Source organism: Capsella rubella, unplaced genomic scaffold, assembly GCF_000375325.1.
Source record: "Capsella rubella cultivar Monte Gargano unplaced genomic scaffold, Caprub1_0 scaffold_7, whole genome shotgun sequence".
Taxonomy (NCBI): Eukaryota; Viridiplantae; Streptophyta; class Magnoliopsida; order Brassicales; family Brassicaceae; genus Capsella; species Capsella rubella.
Window position 1 is genome coordinate 10,713,455 of NW_006238917.1, and position 26,831 is coordinate 10,740,285.

Genomic DNA, 26,831 nt, shown 5'->3' on the forward strand with positions numbered 1-26,831 from the left:
TGATTTTCTTATCTAATTAAGAATTAAGATAATTGGTTATTAGTAATATACATGTAACAAGTTGTAAGACCGTTTTTGAATAAATTTTGATTCAAAGATCAAAGTGACTTATTTTGTTGGGGGATAAAATTGCAAACATTGTAATCACTCACGTCGATTTCAATATGCGAATACATGACGATGCATGTTCTTATATATTATAGTATCATGAAAAGATAATTTGGTCAATCATCTTTATTAATATATAGTTATTTGCAACTAAATAATATATTGATTATGCAATATCTTAGTGAGAATGTTACATATGGTAAATATATAAATGTACCTTCACTCATTATTTTCAAATTTCAATTTACCAAATAATTTCAAACTTTCATTAATAAGTTTGAACAATTTCAAATTTCAATTTACCAAATAATTACACTATGCTTCATTTTCTAAGATTTAAGATATCTAATTAGCAGCATGATATCGTTTAGAAAATAAAGTGGTGTAGATTTGAAGTGCGTTTGGAGTAATTTAAGGTCGTGTCCATAGACATGGAATAGAGATTCTACTGTAAATACAATATTTTCTGATTTTATAAAGTGTCATTCTACTGTATCCTCTTTGAACATATAAATATACATAAGATAAGTTTTAATTATTATTATATTTGTATGAATTTTCAAAAATTTTGATTATTTATATGATCAATATGTGACGTATTTTTTTAATAAAGATTTTGGAGCTTGATACCGACAAAGAAAATTACGATAGGAACAAAATTTAATTTCTTATTTAATATCAAATAAGTTAATTTTATATTAAATGTTTTCATGCATTATACATTATACCACTATAATTTTATTATGATGATTAGCCCGAACAATAGCAATGACATATATGTTTTCTTCCAAAGCGTTTGCAAAAACCACCTCTTTCACATCCTTCAACACAAAATTTCCAGCATTTTCCATCTTTATCGGGATTATCATCTATCCCTGGAAGACATCTTCCGAGACTTGGATGTTCTCTACAACATATCGACTTGAACTCATATACCCATGGTGCAATGTTTTTTTGTCCATCTACTTGAATTGAACCTAAATTTTGGTAGAAATTAAATGTGATTGTAAATTCCAAATATCAAATTTTCATAAGAAAGTTTTAAAGTATTAGTACTAGCTAGAAAGAAAAGAAAAACATACCTATGCAAAGCATAATGGCTGCAAATAAAACCAAAGAGACATTCTTGGTTCTTAACACCATTCTCTTTTTTTCCTTTGCTATACTAAAATATTAGGAACTTTTGATTCTTTTTGTTTGAATGAAAAAAATGAAGAAGTTGTTTTGTATTTATAATATTAGAATTCCAATCAAGGGTTTCAATGAACATTATCTAACATAGTAATGAACAAAATTTGTTTGGTCAACCAAATTAAATGTATTTCCAAAAACATTTACTTTCAGGTTTTTTTAAAAAGTGATTATATTTCTAATAAATGTACTATGTTACTTTGTAAGATAAAGTAAGGGTGGACATTTCATTTCTGTATAATTTTGGTAGTAGGTTCGGTTGATTATGTCGTAGTAGAAGTCTTGTTTCAATTATAACCAAAAATTAGATCAGTTATATTTTTGGTGTTTTGATTTCATTTTGGCATGTCTCTTATGAAAACTTTTTTTGTGTATTTCGAAAATCCATTTTTAAATGAATTTTTGAACATTCATCTCAATTCTCTTTTTTTTTTTTTTTTTTTTTAACCTCAAAGACTTCATATATTATTAAACAGATTCGAATAGGTTAGCCTCGTGAGCCAACCACTCCGGAACCTGAAAACTTACATGGGAAAAAACTAAACCTCGTGCACGAGCGCATTTTGCAAGGCGATCAGCACGGACATCTCAATTCTTCAACACTAATTATCTTAATGATGATGATGATTCATGATTTAATGCACATAAAGCACTATGCATTTATATATCTGCTAAATCTTTTTATAGTAATCAGTTAATTCTTCACATTTAAGCACGACTAGTGTGATAAACTATTTTGAACTAAAAACAAAAAAATAATATATCAGCTAATTCTTCATATTATTAATATTATCAGCTAAATTTATTCTTCAATTAACTTATCCCAAAAAGGAAAATAAATATAAGAGGGGATAGTCATGTCAAAGTCAAATTCATACTAAAATCTCGTTTTCTGTTAATTTTACAATTGTTTTGTAAATTACTATAGATAAGATTTAAAATATTCCTTTTCGAAATATTCAAAGTAACCATTGGAACCTAGCATCCTAATAAAAGATAATCTAAATTTGTATGGACCAGTTTTGCTAAAAAGAGGTCAATAGGTCACTGTTACTTCGAGAGTGTATGTATTTGATTTGCATGATCAATCATATATTTCTCCACTCTAATCTATGCACAATACAACTGATGTTTCTTTTTCTAAAATTGAAGATAACTAATGAGCAAGATGATATCAGTGTGCGTTTGGAGTGGCCTATATACACACACGTATCAGCATACATATGCATAAGATTACTTTTAGTCATAACTACGTTTATATGAAATACTAGAAAATATGATCGATATTATAAGAGCTTTTATAGTTTGATACCGAGAAAAAAGAGAAGAAATGGGTAAATTTTGTAATTTTTTAAATATATTTGAACAATGTTGTTCTATAGAAATTTTTTTCCTGCTTTACATATTAGATTTCTATAAATTTTGTGTGATGCATAAACCCGAAGAGTAACAATTACATTTCTTTCTAGAATGTTTGTATGGAAACTACCTCTTCCCATCCTTCAATATATAGAGAGACACAAAATTAGTATTCATTAATATTACACTTTTCTGAATTTTCAAAATTTGGTTCCAACGGTGACCAGCTTAGTGATCAAGCGATTTCGATCTGATCTCTCACTTAAAGTGATTATTTAGATTATCGATATGTGGCTTTTCAACTTTATTAATAGAGTTTTAAAAAATTTGATGGCGAAAAGAGTTAAAGAAATAAAGAATTTTGGTAGTCCAACATTTTTTTTCATGTGTTACACATTATACCAATATAATTTTGTTATTATATCTATTAACCCGAACAATAGCAATGACATATATGTTTTTTTTCAAAAAGTTTGCAAAAGCCACCTCTTTCACAACCTTCAACACAAAATTTCCAGCATTTTCCATCTTTATCAGCATTATCATCTATCCCTGGAAGACATCTTCCGAGACTTGGATGTTCTCTACAACATATCGAGTTGATTTCATTTACCCACGGCGTGATGTTCTTTTGTCCGTCGATTTTGTTGGAACCTTAATTTCAATAGAAATGTAATTTTAATTTCATACATTAAAGTTTGAGAAAAATTGTATTGCATTAGTATTAAACACTAAAGAAAACATACCCATGCACATCACAATACTCGCAAACAAAACCAAAGAAATAATCTTTGTTCTTGACATCCTTCTCTTTTTCCGTTGTTAAAGCAAAATATTATTAACTTTAATACTTTTATTTGAATGAAAACAAATGAAGAACTTGTTTCATATTTATAGTTAGAATTGCCCTGCCATGTTTCTTTGGAATATTATCTTATTGGACATAATTTTTATTGGTCAAACAAATGAAATATATTACCCAAAACATAGATGACAACTTTGACCAATTGTTTAGATTATGTCTTTGTTACTTTATAGAGTAAAGCACAAACCAATATGACGGTTTGGTATGGGTTCGGTATATTATGTTTTAGTAAAACATGTTTGAAATATAATTAAAATTAGATGGGTTTATTTTGGTGATATGGTTTCAATTTGGTATGTGTCGGTATCGGGACAAAAAAAAAAACAGAATCAAAATTGATATTGTGCTTCTAAAAATTAGATTTAAAATAATATTTATATTAATATATTGAGAACATTAGACACACAAAAGTAAAATAAAAATTGATTTGAAAAATCAAGACTAAGAAAATAAAATATAACTAACGAAAACAAACAAAAATAAGATATCAACTCACATGACTATTTTACTATGATATTATTGAAGTCTATTAAAGAACCAAATGCGGGCTGCAGCTCTCTTTCAGTTAGTGAACTCTTAAGCCCTGCCTCAAATGAATGGAATGTTGATGCTATACGTTTACACCTACCTCATCATGAGGCTGACATCAGAAAGATTGTTACTAGCTCCCATGCTTTAAAAGATGCTAGAGTCTGGCTCCCAGAAAAATCAGGCTCTTACTCCACTAAAACGGGCTATGCTCTCTCTGTGCTTGCTGATACTCCCTTAGATCCCTTCAATTGGCAGCAATGTATTTGGAACATTCAAACATCACCTAAGCTGAAAACCTTCCTATGGAAAATTGCAAGCCATGCGCTGGCTTTAGGGGCAAATCTAGCCAAAAGAGGATTAGGGGATGGAGGCCTCTGTCACCGTTGTGCGACAATGGAGGATGAACTCCACTTGTTTCTGTACTGCCCTTTTGCCTCAAATATTTGGGACCTTATGCCAGGGACAAATAAACCAAGGGACCTAGCCCTGAAAGCATCTTTCTTTTCCTGCAACAAGTTTCAAAAATGCAGAACCTTCCCCCAACTGGACTAACGACCTCTCCTTTGTTCCCTTGGCTCCTTTGGAACATGTGGAAGGCGAGAAACCAGCTCCTCTTCGAAGATCGTGTGTTCTCGGAAAGTGAAATCATTTTGAAATCCATTGCAGAGGCTAAGTCGTGGGAGGCTGCTCAACTGCATCGGTCTAAGACGCCCAGTCCTCACGCTCCGATGGTTAGTACCTCTGCTCCTTCAGGCGTCTCCTGCTTTGTTGATGCAGCGTGGACTGCAGGATCCTGTAACGCCGGAATGGGATGGATCTTTATCGACCCTGCAGGTTCGTCTCCCTCCTCCTTCTCGGAAAACAGAGCTTTTGTTGCATCAGCTTTAATTGCTGAAGCTCTGGCGATGCGATGTGCTCTCTCCATGGCGGCCTCGCAGTCGGACTGCAACGTTCTCTCAGTGTTCTCGGACTCTAAGGTCCTCATAGCACTCATCAATTCAAAGGATAGTACTACAGAGCTCAAGGGGATCCTCCATGATATTGCTGTGTTAAAGTCATCCTTTGCTTCTATCTCTTTTGCTTTTATTCCCAGGTCGTGCAATGTTTTAGCCGATTCTCTTGCTAAGTCAGCTCTGCTGGCACTTAACTGCTGCTCTGCTTCTAGAGTGTAACTTTGTTTGGTTGATTAATCTACTTCGTTTGCCCAATGAGTTATAACTTATAAGATTTCCAAATTAAAAAAAAAAAATTTAAGTTGATAAAAGAGATGAAATAAAAATACACTTAGTAAAATAAATTCGAACATGTAATGCAAATTTTTAAAATTGAGAGTTTTCTTCAACCTTTTTAAAATTAAACAAAAAACCTTTTAGTGCTAAAAAAAAAAATTACAAAGAATGATTTCGAAGAACCATCTAAAATTTGACCCAATATTTTTACGTTGCAAATGGTATGAAAATAAAGTAACGATGCATTAAACTTCAAGATAAACTTGTCGGGTCATTGGCTACTTTTTTGACATTTTACGGAAACTTAAATACATAAATTTGGGATTATGTATCTATTATTCTATATGAAATTTTAGACATTTTCTGTTTCGATGATAATATATATGATTCATTTTTAATATATTTTTCTAAATCTGATTTGAACAAACACAAGAGACATGAAATTTCTGCACTTAGAACAATGAAATGCTTCTTTTGATCTTTATATATATTTTTAGATATCTATAAATTTGTGATGCATATTAATGATCTGCATTATAACAGTGACATACATGTTTCTTCCCTATGAGTTTACAGAATCCTCCGCTTTCGCACCCTTCAATAATGCAAAATTTCCAGCATTTTCCGTCACTAGTAGTAGAATCATCAATACCTGGAAGACATCTTCCAAGTTCTGGATGATCATTATTACACGACGAATTTATACTGTACATCCATGGCTCGATCTTCTCTTGTCCATCTATTCTCTTAGATCCTATGTTTATAAGAAAATTTAATTGTTAATTAGTTTTCTCGAGCGTAAAATTATACAAGAAAAAATTGATAACTTAAAACTAAGCTGTAAAAGAAAAACCATACCCACACATAAAATGAGAGCTGCGAATATAATCAAAGAGACAACATATGATCTTAGCATCTTTTTCTCTTTTTTGCTTTCTTTGTAAAATCAGATACTATGAATTGTTGATCTTCTTTGTATGTAAGAGAACAAGCTAAAGGATTTGCTTCATATTTATAAGTAGAATTATAGTCAAGGGTTCCTTTGAATGATTTACTATAACATAGTCATGTGTCATGACCATAAAATAATTGTTTTGTCAACCAAATTTAACTTGTATCCAAAATTTACAGTTTTTTTCAAAGTCTTTATGTAAAGAAATGCATCATTTTCTTTTAGGAAACATATTTGTTACTTTGTGAGATAATAATTGACCAGTATGCATTAGTACGTGTGAGCAAGTTACCTTTGTTTGGTTTGGCTTCGGTTTTGTAGTAAACTCTAACCAAAATTAGTTCGGTTTGTTCGTGTTAGATACCGGTTTTAATTGAATCAGGTTTCCAAAGAACTACAGTAGATATAAAAGGTTGAATTAGAGTCAGGCATGTCAATCGGGCTGGTCCGGTCCGAAACCCATAAAGTCTTCATATATTTGAGTTCGGCCTGCTCCAGACCAAAAAATATCTGAGTCTATATTTTAAAGTCTGGCCCAATCCTAACATGTCTACATGACTTTTTCGGATTTTTTTGGCTTTACTTACGGATAAAAAAATTAACTTATAAGTTCATAATAGTTTTTAAAAAAAATATATTTAAAGGTATACTATAAAAGAATGCATCAAATTTTTTAATAACTTATCAATGTAACCTAAGTTAAGAAAAAAAATAAAAACCAAATAAATTGTTTACACTTTAACCCAATAAAATATGAAACTAAAATACTTTAAAATAGATGATAGAGTCAAAATTTAATATACTTCGATGATTTCAAAATCAAGATATTTATATAATATATATATATATATATATATATATATATATATAGTTTTTTTCTTTGTTCAGTTTTGACATATATAAATAATAGAAAATATCATAGACAAAGATTTTAGAAATATTAAATAAGGCTAGTAAGTAAATATAAAAACTAATTTATTAATCAAATCTTATAATCAAACTAAAATATTAAAAAAATTCAAAATATATTTTTCGGGCCGGTCTGAACCCAACCGGATTAAGTCCAAAAAAACTTTTAAACCCGAATAGGCTTAGTTCAAAAAACCCGATTTTTTCTGGACATATATATTTAAGTCCGAGTCTAATATTTTTCAAGACTGGGCCGGACTAGGCAGCAGACTTTAGCCCTAATTGACATACATAATTAGAGTATTAGACTTATTGTCTGTTTTCTTATCAACCGAACCGGACCAAACCAAACCAAACCTTTGGTCTTTGGATAGAAGAAAAACTTAACCGTCCAAATTTTGAAGAGCCCTACATTACATTCGGGCCTTCGGCTATGACTTAAGAGGCTTGGTTCAACTTTATTTATAGATGTTTGAAAGTTCATAACCAAAATACAAACCGCAATCGAAACCAAAATTGAACACGAACCGAACCGACCTGGTTCGATCCCAATTCCAATTTGGTTTAGTTATACAAAGCTGATCATAATTACACATTCAACGCAAACAAACTACACTCTTATTCATCCTAAAAGAGAAGAGCTGCTTTAGTTTTCTTCTAGAAGCTTCGATCACCGTGGCTGATAGATATGATGATTCCGGCGACAATTGAAGTTTGGATTCATCACGTAGCTCTTCTTCTGGTTATACTTTGGTGAACAAGAAGAAGACATTATCATCTTCGATCTGTTATTAAGCTTCTCTTTCGTCATACTCAAAAGCATCTTCAAATACTTAGCAACATCTGACTCTGCCATAACCAAAACACAAAAAAAAAACTTAAAAATCCACAGATCTGAAATTTCAAATCCCTAAATCTACAAAATCGTTACCAGTTACTGAATCAACCGTAGAACCACCGTCAGAGGAAGCGATCATCTCTTCGAGCTCTTCTTCCATAACAGAGAAATCATCGTCGCCGTCGTCTTCGAAATCGTACTCGGAGTTAGAACTCAGCCAGAAATCACGGAACCATTTAGACGTCGTCACCAGATCCCACCACTTCGGCGAAAAATCCTCAACCTCGCGGAATCCAACCGGATCAAACACAGGCGCGTTCGGGTTTAGCGTCGATAACCTCCGATCTACCATCGCCGACGACATCTTCCACCTTCGAAAAATTCACACACTGCTACGAAATCAGAATCTCGGAAACTTCGAATTGTCTGATTGTAAAGAAACAAGGAATCTTAGTACCTTTCTCCGATCAACGAGTCAAACTGAGTCGTAGAGAGCGAGTCACACCTGTGGAGTGAGAGATGAGAAGCTTGGGACGTTTTTAAAAGAGGTAGAAGAGAAGTGAGTAGCCGGTAAAACCGGTAAGTGTCACAGACACGTGTTACGGGAAAAGTGACGATCCAACGGTGAAGAATGATAAGAGGTTAATCTGACGGTGTAGATATGCACAATAATTGGATATACGCTCGTTGGTTTACTGGATAAGGTAGTTTTTATTTTGCTTATTACTGTTTTGGATAAACTAGAGAATTTTTTCTTTTCGTAAGTAGGAAATTTCTAGAACGTACGTAGCCTAAAGGCTAAAGCCCATTAGGGTAAACGAAGTAAATTGAATCGTATAACATGTGTTAAGGAGTGAAATAGTTTGAATTTGTATCTCTTTAAGGAGTTTCAATGTGTGAAAAGCTCAAGCTCAAGCTTCTTCTTATCTAGTGAATTATTATCATACATAAGATTCTGCAGAAGCATAGGTTCTATCATATTGATAAGTCTCGAACTCGAAAATTTCCATGTATGGTTTCTCAACTTTGCCTCAATTTCTGTTTCATCCAAATTAGAGATTGGTATTTATTGTGTGATTCACTCGTGTGTGACTTATTCGTCAGATCGTGTTGTGGCTCCTTCGTGGGATGAAGAGTTTGAGAAGGTCAAGATTTGGTCGTCAAGCAATTGTACCAATCAAGAATTTGAAGAGTTTGCTGATGCTCAAGCAGCCCCTGCTCAACATTATTCTGGTCTCTTGGGCAAAAAAATAATTTTTTGAATATTTTTTAATTAAAATTTTGTTTTGAGATTTTTTTAAATTTGAAATTAAATTTTGGGCCTTCTTAATAAAAATTATAATATGTTATAAAACTTTTTAAAATTATATGGGCCTTTTTAAAATAAAATTAATAGTTTAAAAAAATTTTGGATCGTTTTACTAAAAAAACTTCAGGTCTATTTTACATATTCTAGAAATTTTGGGTCTTTTTTCTTATGTAAATTGATTTATAAAGTCATAGTCCCCTGGGCCGTGGCTCCTTTGCCCACCCCATTTGGGCCGGGCCTGTGCTCAATATATAGCTCTACTTTCCAAAGACGGTAATTATCAAGAGTCAGCCTAAGAAATTACTATAATTTCTCTCTTATACGGGAAAAAAGAAGACTCGTTCGTCAAACAACCATATTGAAGTTTGTGTCGTGAATCCCCCTTTAGGGCAAGAATTTGAAGAGACAATGACTTAACCAGAACATGAGAAGAGACTTGTTTGTCAAGCCACATGTTTGACTTCTTCTCGGGGTTTGATATAAGAGCCAAAACGAGATCGTGATAATCATAGAAGCATTATGTGTACTCTCTCTCTCTCTGCGTTTGATTTCTAAATGGGAGAAGAGAGAGTGTAGGGTTCTCTAAACCCAAGTCAACTTTTCATTAGTATGATATTGTCCGTTTTGGGCTCATAACTCAAGTTTGCATGGATTTGCTATTGGGCTTTTTCCCAAAGATCTCATACTAATTGGAGTTGGACTTGACTTTATATATTAGAAACTTTTCTTTCTAATCTTCCGATGTGGGATATTGGTTTGTATTCCAATACTCCCCTCAAAGCATAGACCACGAACCTTTGGCCTCCTATTTTTGAGGTACAATTCTTATCGTGTCACATTGAGCGTTTTTTCACACCGAATATAGAGCCCATATCCACTCCACTACGTTCTCTATCTTGACCTAGGCTCTAATACCAATTGTTAGGGTTCTCTAAACCCAATCAACTTTCCATTAGTATGATATATTGTCCGTTTTGGGCTCATAACTCAAGTCCGTACGGATTCCTCGTTGGACTCCTTTCCAAAAAGTCTTCTTACTAATTAGAGTTAGATTTTACTATATATTATAAACTTCTCTTTTTAATCTATCGATACGTGAGATATTGGTTTGCTTCTCTAGTCTTTCACTTTTTTTGTTATTCTCAAATGGAGGTATCAGAGAAAAAATGCGTTCAAGGGCTACCAAGACTCTTGATGATGGACCTAACGTCACGTCTCACGTTCGATCATTTTGGGCTAGCCAATTAGATGATTTCAGTTACTTGGGAGTGAAGCTTTCGACTTGTAGTTTCTTCTTAAAGTAGTTTTGAAGTTCGATGGGTTCCGGCATGTTAGTTCCATAAACACCTAAAGATTTTCACGGCATATATCTGGATATTTCTGCAACACTATAATGAATGAATATACCGTTATCTTATGAATCATTTTAGGTGTTAAAAAATATAAAATAATTATGACAAGACAATATATATTAGGAATGGTTTTAGATTTTATATGGGGATAAAATATTGAATCAAAAAACTTATGTAATTTTTACTTTTGGGAAAAGCAAAAAATGATACGCAGATTTTAAAGAGATATTGCTTTGGGTACCATTTCTAAATATTCTCTAAAGATTTACTTTAAAACGTGGACGTGGTTTGCAAGTATCTATAAATCTTAGTATTAGGGCTAACGCTGAACACACACATATAGTTTAGGGTTTCAACAATGGCGCAGCTTATCATCAACCGTGTCTTCAAACCCTCTGTCTGCAAAAACATCCTCGTAAGCTTCTCTGCTTTTGCTATGTAATAATTAGGTTATGTTTTTAACTTTTTGTTCTTGGTTGTCTCTGACTAATTAACTTGACCATATATATATGGCAGAGACACACAAACGTTCGTATGTTCTCATCTACAACTCACTTCTCATCTACACCAGCCTACCCGTTTCTGTTGATTGACCACATCCTTAACATCCAACACTCTTCTCTGGATGGTCGTGTAACAACAGAAGACTTATACAAAGAAAAGAAAGTCTGTATTAACGACAAGAAACTCATTGAGGAGGTCAGTCATGCGATGACTGTCGGATTTTCACGTGATGGAGTACGTACGTTCCTATCTTTCCAACAAAGATAAACTTGTCATCTCTTATGATAACCCTTCCGACCCCAAAATAGAAAACGTGACTGTTTATCTACCTTCTCTGCCCACCGGTTGCAAAATCCAAAACGTAGCCATGTCCTCTTTACCTGTCCGGGATAAAGATTGGGTAGTGGCTGTCAAGTTATCAGGATCTCGGTTGAGTCTTTGCAGGCCTTTTGGCAGCTCCAAATGGATCAACATCGAAACCAAGTGCATAAACCCTTTGTCGAGCCTCATGTTCTCCAAGACAGATGAAAGGTTCTACATTCCAAGTGCTGGTAGCAAGTAGCAACTACTTGTGCTACTTTGATCTCGACTTTACGGAGGATGACCAGCCAGACTTCATCGAAATGGAATTTGACAAGCCTCCAGAGTATGTGTGTACAAGGAGATGGAGAAGGTGAATTCATGTTCCATGACAGACCATCTTGTGGAGTCACCCACCGGCCAACTTTTCCTCGTCAAGTGGTATTTAATAAACTAGACACTTTTAGTGTGTACCATTTTTTGGCTTGTGTATCTTATTTTGACTCTAGTAATGCATGTTTATGTATTTCTTTTTTTCAGGTACTCTAAGGAAATAGAGGACTTCGAAAACGAAACACTAATGCCCCTAACAGAAAAGTTCATGGTGGTTAAGAGAAGGTGAGCAATCGGACTAATATAACAAGACTATGATGTACACAGAATATATTGGAGATCTTTGTATATTTATTGGACATAGTGAGGCATTTTGTGTCCCGGCTAGTGCTTCCTATGGACTCAATCCTAACTGCATCTATTTTGTTGGCCATAACTTTGGTGTTTACGATCTCGCCACTAAAACTTGCACTACCTTGTACACTGACGATGATGACGTTCCATTAAGGAACTTGGACTTCCCTTACTGGCCTCCTCCTTATTAATTCCTCTCTCTACTAGCTCATAACTAATCACCGTGGCATCTTTCACGTTGTGTTTGCTTCTCTAATATTGTCATCGCTGTTTTTGCTTTCCCATTTGCTATAACTGAACTCCAATGTTTCTCTTTCAGTCTATATATATATATATATGTTTCTTTCGATTCCAACATACAGTAGTTCATTATATGCTAAAGGTAACGTTAAATTTCATACATTCCTAATGTTCAAACTCGACTGAAGATTTTGGTTCGGGAGTAGACAAAGATACAAGCCTACAAGAAGCATAATTTCTCTATAAAACAGAGCATTTTTAACAAAATCTAGTAAAGTATTAAAGGCCCCTAGTTCATCGAGAAGTAGAACGCCCTAGAATATGAACTTGTAAATTTTGCAAAAGATAACAAACAAGAGAAGTGTTTTTAACTTATTAGGATTTGAACAAACAAGAGAAAAGTTTTTTTTTTTTTTTTAACTTGATTTAGTGTTTGTGAAGTCCTTTTTTAATTACCAGTAATTAAAGTGGGAAGAGAAAATATATTTTTTAAAAAATCTATAAAAGTAGAGTCACCGAATTGTACGTGTGTTATAAAGTGCATTAAAAACGAAGAAAATAAAGAACAACAAAAAGGTACAATATCCAAAAAAAAAAGGAAATATATCAAACAAAACACAAATCCAATATGAAGTCAAACAATACTGTGTACAATATCCCAAAAAAAAGGAAATATATCATATAAAAAACCCATAGCGAAAAGGAAATAAATATTTAGGAGTCATCTCTAATCTCTATAAAAAAAACACTCTTAACAAATCGTTCAATTCATCTTTTAGGTTTCCAACATATCTATTCTCTTTTTCTTTTTGTTTTCTCTATCTCTCTCAACAGCAAAACAATGTCGAGTGAAACGATCGACCAAGAGAGAGACCAAATCTTGTCTTTCATCAACATAATCGATGGTGAAGTTACTGAAGTCGCAACTCGGTTCCTTGAAGCAACGAGATGGAATCTTCAAGATGCCGTTAACCTCTTTCTCATGGCTAGGAGACTCCAGCATCATCAAGAACTAGAGATCCCTAATGTTGTTCCTTCCGTCTACGATGCTGACATCTGTTACACTTGTCCCTTCGCAATAAGTACTGAAGAGATCTGGGACGCGACACAAGAAGATGAGGAACCCTACGGTTCTTCCTTGTACTGTCCTCCTCCGGATCTGTTCTTCAGTGGCTCCTTCGAAGAAGCGAAAGCAGCTTCCTGTAGAAAGGATATGTGGTTGCTTGTCAACATCCAATCAATGGAAGAGTTTGCTTGTCACACACTCAACACTGAAGTCTGGTCAAACGACGCCGTTTCTCAAACCATCCGGTCCAGCTTCGTCTTGTGGCAGGTCTATGATGATACATACGAAGGTCAGAAAATCTCTACTTTTTACGGTAACATCTTTGTTCCTCCAGTGATACTCCTCATCGATCCCATCACTGGCCAGAAGATGCATACCTGGGCCGGTATGATTGAAGCTCAAGCTTTTCTCCAGGAGTTGATGACGTACCTCGATGTTGGTCCTCACGAACATGTTGCGTCTCTGACAAGCAACAAACGTATCAAAACAGAACCGATTTGGTTTTCAAGCAGCCAGGCTTATAATGGTGGTGATCAAGACATGTCTACTTTCGCTGATCCTCCTTTGCCCGATTCCATTGAAGAGACATTAATGTCTTTAACCGAGCTTGACGAGGAGGCTCGTTTGTTAAGCGACCTGTTTGAGTTCCCGGCTTTGACAGAAGAGCCAAAAGAAGATTGCGATCCAAGCCTGCTATGCAGTCTCTGCGTTCGTTTTCCAGATGGGAGAAGAAAGCAGAGGAAGTTTCTCAAGAGCGAACCAGTTCAGCTTCTCTGGTCTTTCTGTTTTTCTCTCATGGAGGAGTCCGAGGAAAAAGCCTTCAAGCTTGTGCAGGCGATTCCTGGTGCTACCAAGACTCTTGATTATGGAGCTGAAGCCACCTTTGGTCAATCTGGGATTGCTAATTCGATGGTCTCTGTTACTTGGGAGTGAAGATTCCGACATGTTGTTGCTTCTTTATATGTTATCTGTTGTTGCTTCTTTTTAAACTTCTGCTTCGTTTGTCATGACATATTTATGCTATCTACAGTATGTTAGGGTAACAAAATCTTATTATTATCATTATCATTATTTTTTTTATTTTTCCAATATGAAGCAACTTATGTTTAATATAATGTCTTTTCAATTAAAAAAGATTTTTTTTATATATTTACATTAGATTTTATGCTATTATATTTACAACTTTTTATTAGATTTATCATAAAGTTACAATAAATAATATATGGTGAATTGCACATATATAATAGTATCTCATCAAATCTAATTTAGATAAATACTGTAATTATGAAAAGTAATCAAAAGTTTAAAACACACAAACAAATCAAAACCCCATCCAAGTTTAATTATCAACGTACTATACTAATCAATGGTAAAGTAGTTGTTAATTCTAAAGATTTGTGTATATCTAAAAAAAAAAAAGTAAAAAATCTATTAGACAATATAAAACAAAAATAAATTTTCCTTTTCCTTAAAGAATAAAAAGGAAGAAACCCTAAAGGAACTTTGATTTCTCTGCCTCTCTCGCTCCATATATATATATAAAAACCTATCCTAGTTCCTTTGTTTCCCAAGACTTAGTTTGTTTCTCTCAGAACAAGCAACAACAATGGATCCATCTTTCACGAACCAACCTAGAGTGATAGCAACGACATCACGGATTGATGAAGCGATAGATCTCTTTCGTAAAAATGAACAAGTCACATCTTTCCTCGAGATCGCTGTCGGTGAGACCAGAGAAACCGCAAGGAGATTCTTACAGAGAACAGACTGGAAGATTGATGAAGCCATCAACCTCTATCTCACCAACAACAACACTACTTTAATAGAGGGCTCGACAACATCAGGAACGTCCGATGATGATTCAGACTCGAGTTCTTCTTCCTCGTTTAGCCCTCCTTTTTATATGCTTCAAGAGGGTTCGTTTGTAGATGCCAAGTCTGTTTCAATAGGAAATAACAAATGGTTGATAGTGAATCTCCAGTCGAGGAAAGAGTTAGCTTCTCGTACACTTAATCAAGATGTATGGGGAAACGAAGCGGTTTCTCTAGCAGTTGAGCCTAACTTCTTTTTATGGCAGGTCTATAATGATACAGTCGAAGGTAGGAAAGTCTCTAGTTTCTACAGGGTTGAATCTGCTCCTCCTGTGGTGCTTGTTATCGATCCCATTACTGGCCAGAAGATGGGTATGTGGAGCGGCGAGATCGAAGCTGACAGTCTTTTGGAGGATTTGATGAAGTATACGGACGCTGGTCCTCACGAATACATTGCTTCTCTGACAAGGTACAGGCACACGGAAACTACAGAGACTTGTTTGTCAAGCAACAACGCCTATGAACCCCCTCCTCCTTCCTGGGGTGAAGATTTTGAAAATGAGGATAACAATCAAGTTGCGGCTCCTTGCTGGGACCAAGCATATGAAAATCAAGACCAAGCATATGAATATCAAGACCAACCATATGAAGATCAAGACCAAGCATATAATGAAGATCAAGACCAAGAATATGAAGATGAAGACGAGAGGGAGGTTTGGTCATCAGTAAGAGAGAGTGATGACTTTGTGCCTCCGTTTATTGGGGAAGAATATGCAGAGACTGATGAAGATGAGGCTTGTATAGAGTTCCCGGTTCTCACAGAAGAGCCAAAGGGAGACATTGATCCAAGTCTTGTGTGTAATCTCTGCGTCCGGTTTCCAGATGGGAGGAGAAAACAGAGGAAGTTTCTCGAGAGCGAACCGGTTCAGCTTCTTTGGTCTTTTTGCTATTCTCAGATGGATGAATCTGAGAAAAAGGCTTTTAGTCTGGTTCAGGCGATTCCTGGTGCTTCCAAGACTCTAGATTACGGAGATGACGCCACATTCGAGCAGTCCCGGCTTGCTAATTCGATGATCTCGGTTACTTGGCAATGAAGCTTTCAACGTTTAGTTTAACCAAAAATATGTGTTTTAAATTTCTCGGATGTGGTGCTGAGTTGATCATTCTTTGTTCTTTTTAAAATTCATTGTGAAATAACCTTTTCTAGTACATTCTCTTTTGTGTGAGTCAATTAGGATTATCATGTTTAAATATGCAAGTTGAGAAAAACATATCATATCACTCTTCCAAATCACACCTTAGTGGCACAAGAAGTAAAGATATATATATATATCTCTTGGCTCCGAAGTAGCAAAACGGATTAAATTTCGAAATAGTCAATTCCTAACTCACTTTAGTGTCATTCTTCACATTCTGTTTTTAGCGCAGTAAGACAAGTCCCACACAATGTGTTGTTTTAGAATGTTAATACCATTTAAAAATCAACAAGTAGATTCAACTAAACTTATTTTTATTTTTTATTTTTTTTCATGTCGGGGATTTAAAAGGAATTCAGTTTATAAAAGACAGTGTGTTTTTATGGTATCGTGATGAAGAACCAAAATCTTTCTCTATAACTTTAGTTAACTAGGCTAACAGATTTAAGTTTGTCTAATTAGTTCTTTTTTGGTTTTATATATCGTTTGGATCACATAAATGAGTAAAGGCATACAAAAGCTTCATTATATTTTGAAACGATCAAAGAGTTTTATTATGAATTACGAAATCATCTTCCAAACATATTATATTTAGTCAAAGTTCTCAATGACATTAAGAGAATGTGGAATTTTTTTGTTTCTTCTTAAAACATTTCTTTGGCTGAGAAAAAATGTTATATCCAAAGTGGAAATCAATCTTTTTATTTATTTTATATAAATAATGCTCCTATTGATACATTCCCAAAATTTTGAAAAGAACTGTATAAATCATCTTTAAAACACTTCAAATCTCATTACAAACATAGATATCACGAAAACTTAGTATTCGTATACCATATTTGGCAAAAACGTGCTACACAACAACTAAAAGATCTCTCTCGCAACCATCTTCAAAATCATCAAATGAGAAAGTCACAACGTCAAAGATGACATAGGAAGCGTTGGTGACCGTTAATACTCATCTAACTTAAATAATATTTTGGTAAAGTCTCATCTTGTGTGTTGGCCGAAGTGATAATAGTCACATTGAACCCTCGAATATGTTCGAAGATCTCGAAATGATCTTCCATATCTGTGCTTTTTTGTTTTGCCAATATTTAGATAATGCTTTTTGTAAAACCAAAATCTTCATTTTCTATATTGGTCATGTTCGTTTCATAACCGCCGGCGGTAGCAGCAAACGTTGCCGCAGGTTGTTGTTCGTTTTTGTCGCCGCTGCCGCTAATCAACTAATCTCAATTTATGCTAAAACAGAGATGGAGAAAATTATAGAAGAAGGTACATAATAGCTTACCAAGAGAACAAAGATGAGAGAAAAGGAGCAGAGAAATTGAATATGGAGCTGTTCTTCTTTTCTTCGTCGTTCGTTCTTCTGTTTAGAATTTGTAAAACATTGAACAAGAGTGTTTTTGTCAATTTCTAGATTAAACACAACATTTCAATCACGACCGCTGAATAAAACTAACATTTCAAAATTCTCGTCGCTGAACGCTGCGTCAGCTCCTTGCGGTGACCATACAAACATCTGTACTGAAATAAATCCATTGTCCGCTGCAGCCGCAACTACTTGCGGCGGTGAAACGAACAGCCCCAATATTTACAAGCTTTGACTGAAAAAAAAAAAATAATAAATGAAATAGTAACAAAAAGAATAAAATTTGTTGCTTCTAAAGATTGTTCGATGAGATCATAAATCTCCGTGGACACGCTACAACATTAAACATCTGTGTGGTTGTAATGATACGGACCTTCACGACAAAATCAAAACTAAACGGGTCATACTATCATAATAACTAAACTTCAAGGGTCAAAATACAATTTTCTTAAAACTTTTTTGCCGTTTTGTGTCCTACAAAAAAAATATCTGTACTGAACTGAATCCATCATGTTGGTGAGATCCAACGGATTATAAAATTTATCAAAAACGGGCCAAAAAAAAAAAGGTCGTCTCGTGTCCTGTGACCAGACTCACCAGAGAGAATCAGAAGAGATTCATAGTGACGAATTCTAATTAAAGTAATCAGCTCTGTTTCCGAGGTTACAGTAGAGAGAGAGACGATGCATCTGATTAATGCGGTGGCGGCGGCGAGGATGTTATCCGGACTCGGACAATCCAACAGTAACGGAGGTGAAGCGATCCCGTTTGGATCGTTTGAGTGGATCACTTACGCCGGAATCTCTTGTTTCCTCGTTCTCTTCGCCGGGATTATGTCTGGTTTAACTCTTGGCCTTATGTCTCTTGGTCTTGTTGAGCTCGAGATTCTTCAGCGGAGTGGTACACCTAATGAGAAGAAACAAGCCGGTGATGATTTGATTTGATTTGATTCCTTTAATTCTTTTTGAATTTTTGTGTTTCTATTTCTGTTTGATTTTCTGATTTTGTGATTCTGTTTGATAATGAATGATTCAGCTGCGATTTTTCCGGTTGTTCAGAAACAGCATCAGCTTTTAGTGACACTGCTTCTCTGTAATGCTATGGCTATGGAGGTAAATCTCGTTTTCAAGTCTCTTAGCTTCTCTGTATGGAATTGATAGATTTTGTTGATGGTTTGTGGGATTTTGGCAGGGCTTACCTATATATTTGGATAAGTTATTCAATGAATACGTTGCGATTGTTCTTTCTGTCACATTTGTTCTTGCTTTTGGTGAGGTATGTGTGTTTTTTTGTTGGAGGTGTTTATCTAAGTTTATGGTTTATTTATCGAGGATTTGGATGATTTTGAACATTTTTTTTTGTCTTTGGCCTTTTTAAGGTTATTCCTCAAGCGATATGCACAAGGTATGGACTCGCGGTTGGAGCAAATTTTGTATGGCTTGTCCGCATTTTAATGATTCTCTGCTACCCTATTGCTTTTCCCATTGGAAAGGTAAATTTTAAAAGTATTTGTTTGGTCAAGAATGTTCTTGTTGTTTTCAGTCATCATCTTCTTGTGTCTGCCTGTCTAAGGTTGATCAAGTGGAAATAATTTATGGATTTTGTCTATCTGTGAGCAATTCATGGGTGTTTCTTTAATGTTATTTGAGACTATCGCTATATGTTTGTTCTTGCTGTATACAATGTTCCATATTTCAAGTTTCGCTTATATTGTCTCTTTTGGGGAACCTTTTTTTAATGCTTTTGGCTAGATTTTAGATTTGGTGCTGGGACACAATGACGCTTTATTTAGGCGGGCTCAGTTGAAAGCTCTTGTATCCATTCATAGCCAAGAGGTATTATAGACTGTGAAAATGCTGACAATTTTCTTTCCTTCCTCACAACTTTTGGAAATTTGGATTACTAATATGGTTACATTGTTGCTCTGACTATTGTTTTAGGCTGGAAAGGGAGGTGAACTTACGCATGATGAGACCACTATCATTAGTGGAGCTCTGGATTTGACTGAAAAGGTATGTGCTTGACTTCCTAGAATTCCAGAATCATTGGCTTGATCTGTGAAGATATATTATTACAAGTTATTCATGTAAAGGTAGTATTTGATTTAACAGACTGCACAAGAAGCTATGACACCAATTGAATCGACCTTCTCCTTGGATGTAAATTCAAAGTTGGATTGGTGAGTTTTGGTTCTTAGCTGTCTTACTTTACTGCCTGAAATATTTTACCTGTTGTCTTGGTGTTCCTCTAATATTGATTCTGCAAAATCCTTGCATGGCAGTCGTTTCTGCAACTATTTTTAGCTCATACTCTACTTTGTATCTCATACTGCTTTCTCTGTAATTAATCTCTTAGGGAAGCTATGGGTAAGATTCTGGCACGAGGCCATAGCCGTGTTCCTGTCTACTCTGGTAATCCAAAAAATGTTATCGGACTTCTTTTGGTAATGTCATTGACTATTTTCCATGTTTCAATGCTTGACTACTTTGTTTATCTCATGCATTGAAAAATTCTAATCAAGAAGTTCTTCCTTCTTCTAGGTGAAGAGTCTACTTACAGTTCGCCCTGAAACAGAGACCCTTGTCAGTGCAGTTTGTATACGTCGAATTCCAAGGTTTTGCCATTACTAGTTTATCCTCCAGTCTTTTCTCCATGTTGTTTCGGGGAGAGCATCTGTATGTAGAATGAAATTTGTATTGTGATGTTTATAATGCTGCAATAGGGTTCCAGCTGACATGCCTTTGTATGATATACTGAATGAGTTTCAAAAGGGAAGTAGTCACATGGCTGCAGTTGTGAAGGTTAAGGGAAAAAGCAAAGTTCCTCCTTCAACTTTGCTTGAAGAGAATACTGATGAAAACAATGACTCCGATTTGACTGCACCACTGTTACTAAAACGAGAAGGAAACCACGACAATGTCATCGTCACAATCGACAAGGCTAATGGACAATCGTTCTTTCAAAACAATGAGAGCGGACAACATGGGTTCTCACATACTTCAGACGCTATAGAAGATGGTGAGGTAATCGGTATCATCACTTTAGAAGATGTGTTTGAAGAGCTTCTGCAAGAAGAGATAGTGGATGAAACAGATGAATATGTTGACGTACATAAAAGGTTCCGCTAATATACTCTATGGCATAATATCTTATACAACAATGTTTGAGCCACTGATTTATTTTTCTTCTCTTTTGCAGGATTCGAGTAGCAGCAGCTGCGGCTGCCTCGTCAATAGCGAGAGCTCCTTCAAGCCGGAAATTGCTGGCACAAAAGGGAACTGTGAGTTAGCACTCTCTTGTTCTATAGCACTCTTTTGTTCTTTGTGTTGTTGTGCAGAAGAGAAAAGTTTAGAATTGATGTAACTTGTATCTGCAGGGAGGACAAAATAAGCAAGCGCAGCCGACAAAAGGTTCAGGTCAGGAACAAGATAAACTGCTTGGAACTATTGCCGAGCCTATTCGGAGAAACAACTGATGTTGTGCCCCTTGCTTGAGGAGCCAAAAGCTCTGTTGCGGTATCAGAAATGGAACATAGAATAAACTAAAAGATCCCAAATATTCTGTTCCATTGGTAATATTCATCATATTTATTTATACATAAAAAAAAAAAAAAGTCAGCTGAAGCAATGGTTCGTCCCAATTTTTGAAAATGTTTTTTTTTTCTTTTTTTCTTTTTATATATATAATATGTATTCTACAAAATACGTAAAATTTGTACATCGACTACTCCCAAACTTATAATTCTTTTTATTATTATTTTGTTGTTCACTCTATTTTGTTAAAGAAGCCACAGGCTTTTTGTTTGTGGTATTTTGTAAATGGCTAATAGCAATAGTTTCGAAACAATTGCGTAGAAGGTTTCACCGGTGGCTTTTGAGTTTTGACAAAGTCTTTACAAGAAAAATCCATCGATAGCTTTGTCAAATTTGGTGTCTTAGTTACCTACAAACATATTGAACTGTTACAAACAATTTGAAATATAAAATTCGAATGAAGATACCAATAATTGTTTTTCCAGATTAAGAAAATTCTAAAAGTAAAACAATGATATCAAATAAATTATAACGGTAAATTAAGAGACGAGATTGTCTAAAACATTTTTGAGACTGTTTAGTAAAATATACGTTAAATAGATGCAGGTACAAGATGTGACTATATAAACATATCAAAACAGATAGTTACGTTAAGAAAATATCAAAAAATATTTAAAAGGGAAATGTGTAACAAAATGAGAGTCAATTATGATAAGTTAAAATATGTATGGAAAAGATAATAATTTCATTCTAAAGTGAAAAATACGATAAAGAAATAAAATTTTCTAAAAAACTTTTTATGATTGTTAAAACAGAGAGATATGATATAAGATAACTCTCGTACGTAAGAAAGAGATTTAAGAGACATGATCATCCTAAATATTATTAAAATGTTTATAATTAGGATGATCATGTCAATTGAATCTATTAAAATATGTAGGATGATCATGTCTTGAATTTACAAAATTTGTAATGGTTCACCAAATAGACCAAAGATTGCAACATTTCATCAAATAAACTAAAAGTTGCAATGATCATCAAATAAATCAAATGTTGTAGTGGTTCAATAATATGGTAAAAAAAATTCACTTAATTATATTTTAGTAACAAATATTAAAAATATAATTCATGAAAATTTCAATCTTTGAAAGAATGTCTATCTTGTATACAATAAGTCTTCTCTATGCAAGTCTTCGAGCAAAGGAAGCCCCATTTCTCTCTCTTTTCTCATACTATATTATATAGTTTATATGAGAATTTTTTACACCATATAATAATAGTCTATATATGTACTGCTAGTTGTGGTGTGTGCTGATATACATATCCTAAAACTCTTGGTGATCTCTTCTCTCAAGCTAGCTACTAATTTCTCCCATGGCGGCTTGTTCTTTTGTCAGCTATAGATACGACGTTTTCCCAAGCTTCAGTGGTGTAGATGTTCGCAAGACGTTCCTCAGCCATCTTCTCAAGGCTCTCGACGGCAAATCTGTCACTACATTCATGGATCATGATATTGAGAGAAGCAGCCCAATCGGCCCTTCGCTTTTAACTGCGATAGCAGAAGCGAGGATCTCAATCGTCATCTTCTCAAAGAACTATGCTTCTTCGACGTGGTGCTTAAATGAATTGGTTGAGATTCACAAGTGCTATAAGAAATTGGGTCAAATGGTGATTCCGGTTTTCTACGACGTTGATCCTTCGGAAGTTGGAAAACAGACCGGTGATTTTGGTAAGGTCTTTGAAGAGACATGCGTGGTCATCAAGGAAAAACAACCAGAGGATCAGAAACAAATATGGATGGAAGCTCTCACAGATATAGCAAAAATAGCCGGAGAGGATCTTCTGAACGGGTACGTACGCTGTTTTGATTATTCCATTATTTTATGTGTGTTTCTTTATTTATTCCATTACTTTTTTTTTTTGCATAGACTTCGATTGTGCTTTCTTTTCGTTGACACAAGTACTCAATATTGTTATTAGGTCTAGTGAAGCAGACATGGTTGAAAAGATAGCTAATGATGTTTCGAATAAACTTACCTCATCCACGAATTGTTTTGATGAATTCGTCGGGCTCGAAGCTCGTTTAAAGGAAATGGAACCATTATTGTCCTTGAAATCCAAGGAAGCTAGAATGATTGGGATTTGGGGGCCTTCAGGGATTGGTAAGAGTACCATTGGAAAAGCTCTATATGGTCAACTCTTAAGCCAATTCCACTTTCACGCTTTCATACCTCATGTCTATAGCATCAAGTCTAGGTGGGAGGAAAAATTTCTGTCAGATATTTTAGGTAAGGATATAAAGATAGGAGGGAAGTTAGGTGTAGTGGAGCAAATGTTAAATAAGAAGAAAGTTCTTGTGGTTCTTGATGATGTGGATGATCCAGAGTTTCTTAAGACCTTGGTGGGGAAAACTAAATGGTTTGGACCTGGAAGCAGAATTATTGTGATCTCTGAAGATAAGCGAATTCTTGATAAGGCTCATGATGTTGACCATTTATACGAGGTGAAGTTCCCATCTCAAGATATTGCTCTTAAAATGTTATGTCAAACTGCTTTTGGGGAGAACTCTCCACCTCATGATTTTAAGGACCTAGTTGTTCAAGTTGCGAAGCTTGCTTATAATCTTCCTTTGGGTCTCAGTATCTTGGGTTCGTCTTTAAGGAAAAGGGGAATAAAAGAGTGGATGAAAATCATGCCTCAACTCCAAAATGATTTGGATGAAAAAATTGAGAAACCATTAAGAATCAGGTTCGACAGGTTAAGTGAAAAAGATCGAGAGTTATTTCTGTACGTTGCATGTTTTTTCAATGGTTGTAGAGTCCGTTACTTCGAAGATTTCCTTTGCAATAATGTTGGGCTTAAACCGTTGATTGATAAGTCCCTCGTACGTATTACACCACAAGGATATATAGAGATGCACAATTTTGTAGAGAAGTTGGGTATTAAAATTGATCGCGCAGAGTCCAAAGGTAATCCTGTAAAATCTCGATTTCTGAAGAATGCTGAGGAAATTCTAGAAGTATTTACTCATAAAACGGTAAGTTTTGTTTTCGCAACTATATTTTAATGCATCATCTTATAATTTATTTCCGGTATAATTTATAATCGTATAAAGTTTTGACACTCATATTAAAAGAAAGAAAATCATTTTTGTTATTATACTGTACATTAGATTAGTAAGAATAAATTGTTGCTATGGCTAAACTAATAGTTGTTCTCTTGCAATATTTTTTTTTGCAGGGAACGGAAACTGTGGTCGGAATATTCTTCAAAGCATCAGAACTTAGTAATGAATTTATTTCAATTGATGGAGACTCCTTCAAAGGCATGGCTAATCTCCAATTTCTAAAAATCCATAACTATTCCTTGTGGTCATCGACTGAAACCTGTATAGTGCATCTACCTTACGGCCTCGACTACTGGCCACGTAAACTCAAATGGCTAGAGTGGAATAGTTTTCCATTGAAGTATTTGCCTCGTAGTTTTAATACTGACCATCTCGTTGAACTCAGCATGGAGAACAGTAAGCTTACAAGGCTATGGGATGGAACTCAGGTAACAATCATGCATTGTATTAATTAGTTGTAGGTATATGCTAATTACATAATATAACATAACCCTCTTAATAATTAGTTGTAGGTATATTACTATATTTAGTAACATGTGTGTTTTTCTCTTTTTCCCTATTTTGTTTTCAGCCACTAGGAAGCCTCAAGAAGATGGATTTAAGTCGGTCCAAATATTTGAAAGAAGTTCCAAATCTTTCTAAGGCAATAAACCTCGAAGAATTAGATCTTCATGGATGCATATCTTTGGTGAAGCTTCCTCGCTCGATTCAGGTTGCCATTAAACTGAGGAAGTTAAATATGCGTGGTTGCATCGAGCTAAAGAGTTTTCCAACGCATCTCAAATTGAAATCTCTCCAAGACCTCGATCTCACTTTTTGTCATAATTTGACAAATTTTCCCGTAATTAAAATGGAGAATTCAATCCATATGCCATATGAAGTTGAGATCCGTGTAGATGATTGTTTATGGAACAGGAATCTTTATGACACAATGTGGAACAGAGATCTCCATGGACTCGACTATCTCGGCTGCCTTAAGAGATGCTTACCATGTGAATTTCGTCCGGAATATCTCGTTCGTCTCGTAGTGATAGGCAACAAAAAGCTTGAGAAGCTATGGGAAGGCGTCCAGGTAACGTTCTTAATGTTTATAGCATTTACTGATTCTTGTTTCACATAACCAAAATTGTTAATATGGCTTGTGATCCACGGTTTGATTTTACATACATACATACATAAATAGTAGTTTTTAACATACGTAGGTATATAATTGAATTGATTATATAGTTCATAATGATCCAATTTTTTTCTGGTTTTAATTTCAGTCCCTTGGAAGTCTCATAGAGATCGATCTGTCAGAATGTACAAAGTTGAGAGAAGTTCCAGATCTATTCAAGGCCATCAATCTGAGGAGTTTGAAACTCAACAAATGTGAAAGTTTGGTGACTTTACCTTCTACAATTGGGAATCTAAAATTCTTAGAGAGGTTGGAAATGAGAGGGTGCATATCGCTGGAGGTTCTTCCAACCGATGTCACCTTGTTATCTCTCGAAATCCTCGATCTTAGTGGTTGCTTACGTTTGAGAAATTTTTCCTCGGATTCCATGGAGTATCGAAAAGCTCTATTTCGAAAACACGCGCGCCATTCGCGAATTTCGTTGTTGCATTGAGAATTTCTCGAGGCTCATTGTACTCAAGAGTTGGATACAAGGCATCGTAGACTAGGACAAGTTGTCATGACTCGTGTTCTTTGGACGGTTTTTGGAGGCTATCATGTTGCTTTTGGAGGACCATTCCAACCGGGGTAAGTTATTGTGCAGAACTTGGGTGGTTGAGTCCTTTTAGACTCAGGCAGAGCAACTAGCATGAGTTCACGGACACTGTCACTGATCATGATGAATCATGTTTAGAAGACTGGAATAGGTAATTTTTGTACAAACTGATATAAGCTGAAATCGATCATTAGCCTTATATTTAGTGATTACCTCTTGAACCTTAATGTAATCTTCTTATATACTACTTATCAATGTGAATTAGTAGTGTTGTTTTCTGTTTGTGGTAATGTTTATTAGTCCGACAGTATTGATATTAAATCAGTTATTTGTTTTATCTATATTGCAATGTTCTATGTTTTTATTAGTCCACGCAACAATTTTAATTTGCCAGACATCGTTCTCAATGAAATAAAATGACTACAAAATTATTTTATTTAAGAGAATTTTAAGTAAGTTGTTTCAGCAAAACCCGTTCTCAAAATAAAAACAATACAAAATAAGTTTATTTATAAGAATTTTAAGTAAATTGTATTTTAATAAACTGATTATAGAAAATGTAAAATACATATAATCAAAACACAAAGTCTGACTATTGAAAAAAAATATATAATTAATCACCCGCTGGTTGAAATGT

At 34.7% G+C, this 26,831-nt stretch overlaps 8 protein-coding genes across 9 annotated transcripts; 4 read left to right on the forward strand and 4 right to left on the reverse strand.

Annotated features, from left to right (window-relative positions):
• Positions 1–784: 784 nt before the first annotated feature.
• LOC17878670 (defensin-like protein 21) lies at positions 785–1,286 on the reverse strand. The gene is made up of 2 exons (XM_006285376.2): positions 1,191–1,286; positions 785–1,085 (listed from the first exon to the last, which is right to left on the reverse strand). Exons 1-2 carry the CDS (start codon positions 1,249–1,251, stop codon positions 859–861), a joined length of 288 nt encoding a protein of 95 aa, XP_006285438.1. The 5' UTR covers positions 1,252–1,286; the 3' UTR covers positions 785–858.
• A 1,799-nt stretch (positions 1,287–3,085) lies between these two features.
• LOC17877748 (defensin-like protein 21) lies at positions 3,086–3,468 on the reverse strand. Its single transcript, XM_006285700.2, has 2 exons — positions 3,405–3,468; positions 3,086–3,312 (listed from the first exon to the last, which is right to left on the reverse strand). The coding sequence occupies exons 1-2, from the start codon at positions 3,460–3,462 to the stop codon at positions 3,086–3,088; spliced, it is 285 nt and encodes a 94-aa protein (XP_006285762.1). The 5' UTR covers positions 3,463–3,468.
• A 2,274-nt stretch (positions 3,469–5,742) lies between these two features.
• On the reverse strand, positions 5,743–6,243 carry LOC111829760 (defensin-like protein 21). The gene is made up of 2 exons (XM_023779872.1): positions 6,142–6,243; positions 5,743–6,037 (listed from the first exon to the last, which is right to left on the reverse strand). The coding sequence occupies exons 1-2, from the start codon at positions 6,197–6,199 to the stop codon at positions 5,805–5,807; spliced, it is 291 nt and encodes a 96-aa protein (XP_023635640.1). The 5' UTR covers positions 6,200–6,243; the 3' UTR covers positions 5,743–5,804.
• A 1,348-nt stretch (positions 6,244–7,591) lies between these two features.
• Positions 7,592–8,619, reverse strand: LOC17877893 (polyadenylate-binding protein-interacting protein 2). Of its 2 annotated transcripts, none has more exons than XM_006282681.2 (3): positions 8,440–8,619; positions 8,076–8,353; positions 7,592–7,993 (listed from the first exon to the last, which is right to left on the reverse strand). In XM_006282681.2, the coding sequence occupies exons 2-3, from the start codon at positions 8,344–8,346 to the stop codon at positions 7,815–7,817; spliced, it is 450 nt and encodes a 149-aa protein (XP_006282743.2). In that variant the 5' UTR covers positions 8,347–8,353; positions 8,440–8,619; the 3' UTR covers positions 7,592–7,814. The 2 variants fall into 2 exon arrangements, with proteins under 2 accessions (XP_006282743.2, XP_023635637.1); XM_023779869.1 differs by having other exon boundaries at positions 7,652–7,993; positions 8,076–8,371; positions 8,440–8,525.
• Positions 8,620–11,001: 2,382 nt separating this feature from the next.
• Positions 11,002–12,325, forward strand: LOC17879445. The gene is given in 7 exon segments (XM_023778478.1): positions 11,002–11,058; positions 11,160–11,419; positions 11,421–11,700; positions 11,702–11,794; positions 11,797–11,888; positions 11,988–12,060; positions 12,062–12,325. Coding segments are annotated over 7 exon segments (1,119 nt in total).
• Positions 12,326–13,153: 828 nt separating this feature from the next.
• LOC17878004 lies at positions 13,154–16,501 on the forward strand. The gene is given in 3 exon segments (XM_023778479.1): positions 13,154–14,369; positions 15,138–15,192; positions 15,194–16,501. Coding segments are annotated over 3 exon segments (2,361 nt in total). The 5' UTR covers positions 13,154–13,215; the 3' UTR covers positions 16,346–16,501.
• A 1,858-nt stretch (positions 16,502–18,359) lies between these two features.
• Positions 18,360–21,595, forward strand: LOC17880462 (DUF21 domain-containing protein At4g14240). The gene is made up of 12 exons (XM_006283543.2): positions 18,360–18,749; positions 18,858–18,934; positions 19,014–19,097; positions 19,201–19,314; positions 19,574–19,657; positions 19,763–19,834; positions 19,934–20,001; positions 20,178–20,265; positions 20,363–20,436; positions 20,545–20,940; positions 21,021–21,102; positions 21,199–21,595. Exons 1-12 carry the CDS (start codon positions 18,506–18,508, stop codon positions 21,295–21,297), a joined length of 1,482 nt encoding a protein of 493 aa, XP_006283605.1. The 5' UTR covers positions 18,360–18,505; the 3' UTR covers positions 21,298–21,595.
• A 1,245-nt stretch (positions 21,596–22,840) lies between these two features.
• Positions 22,841–26,495, forward strand: LOC17880898 (disease resistance protein RPP4). Its single transcript, XM_023779862.1, is given in 7 exon segments — positions 22,841–23,205; positions 23,336–24,392; positions 24,596–24,910; positions 25,054–25,170; positions 25,240–25,554; positions 25,748–26,008; positions 26,010–26,495. Coding segments are annotated over 7 exon segments (2,553 nt in total). The 5' UTR covers positions 22,841–22,855; the 3' UTR covers positions 26,148–26,495.
• Positions 26,496–26,831: the final 336 nt, after the last annotated feature.

Excerpts from the sequence above, each read along its gene's own strand:
- LOC17878670 (XM_006285376.2), bottom strand. The coding sequence starts at position 1,251 with ATGGTGTTAAGAACCAAGAATGTCTCTTTGGTTTTATTTGCAGCCATT. Across the intron at positions 1,086-1,190 it reads AGCCATTATGCTTTGCATAG|GTTCAATTCAAGTAGATGGA; the intron begins GTATGTTTTTCT and ends ACCAAAATTTAG.
- LOC17877748 (XM_006285700.2), bottom strand. The coding sequence starts at position 3,462 with ATGTCAAGAACAAAGATTATTTCTTTGGTTTTGTTTGCGAGTATTGTG. Across the intron at positions 3,313-3,404 it reads GAGTATTGTGATGTGCATGG|GTTCCAACAAAATCGACGGA; the intron begins GTATGTTTTCTT and ends ATTGAAATTAAG.
- LOC111829760 (XM_023779872.1), bottom strand. The coding sequence starts at position 6,199 with ATGCTAAGATCATATGTTGTCTCTTTGATTATATTCGCAGCTCTCATT. Across the intron at positions 6,038-6,141 it reads AGCTCTCATTTTATGTGTGG|GATCTAAGAGAATAGATGGA; the intron begins GTATGGTTTTTC and ends TTATAAACATAG.
- LOC17877893 (XM_006282681.2), bottom strand. The coding sequence starts at position 8,346 with ATGTCGTCGGCGATGGTAGATCGGAGGTTATCGACGCTAAACCCGAAC. Across the intron at positions 7,994-8,075 it reads TACGGTTGATTCAGTAACTG|AGTCAGATGTTGCTAAGTAT; the intron begins GTAACGATTTTG and ends TGGTTATGGCAG.
- LOC17880462 (XM_006283543.2), top strand. The coding sequence starts at position 18,506 with ATGCATCTGATTAATGCGGTGGCGGCGGCGAGGATGTTATCCGGACTC. Across the intron at positions 20,002-20,177 it reads GTAAATTCAAAGTTGGATTG|GGAAGCTATGGGTAAGATTC; the intron begins GTGAGTTTTGGT and ends TTAATCTCTTAG. Across the intron at positions 20,437-20,544 it reads TGTATACGTCGAATTCCAAG|GGTTCCAGCTGACATGCCTT; the intron begins GTTTTGCCATTA and ends ATGCTGCAATAG.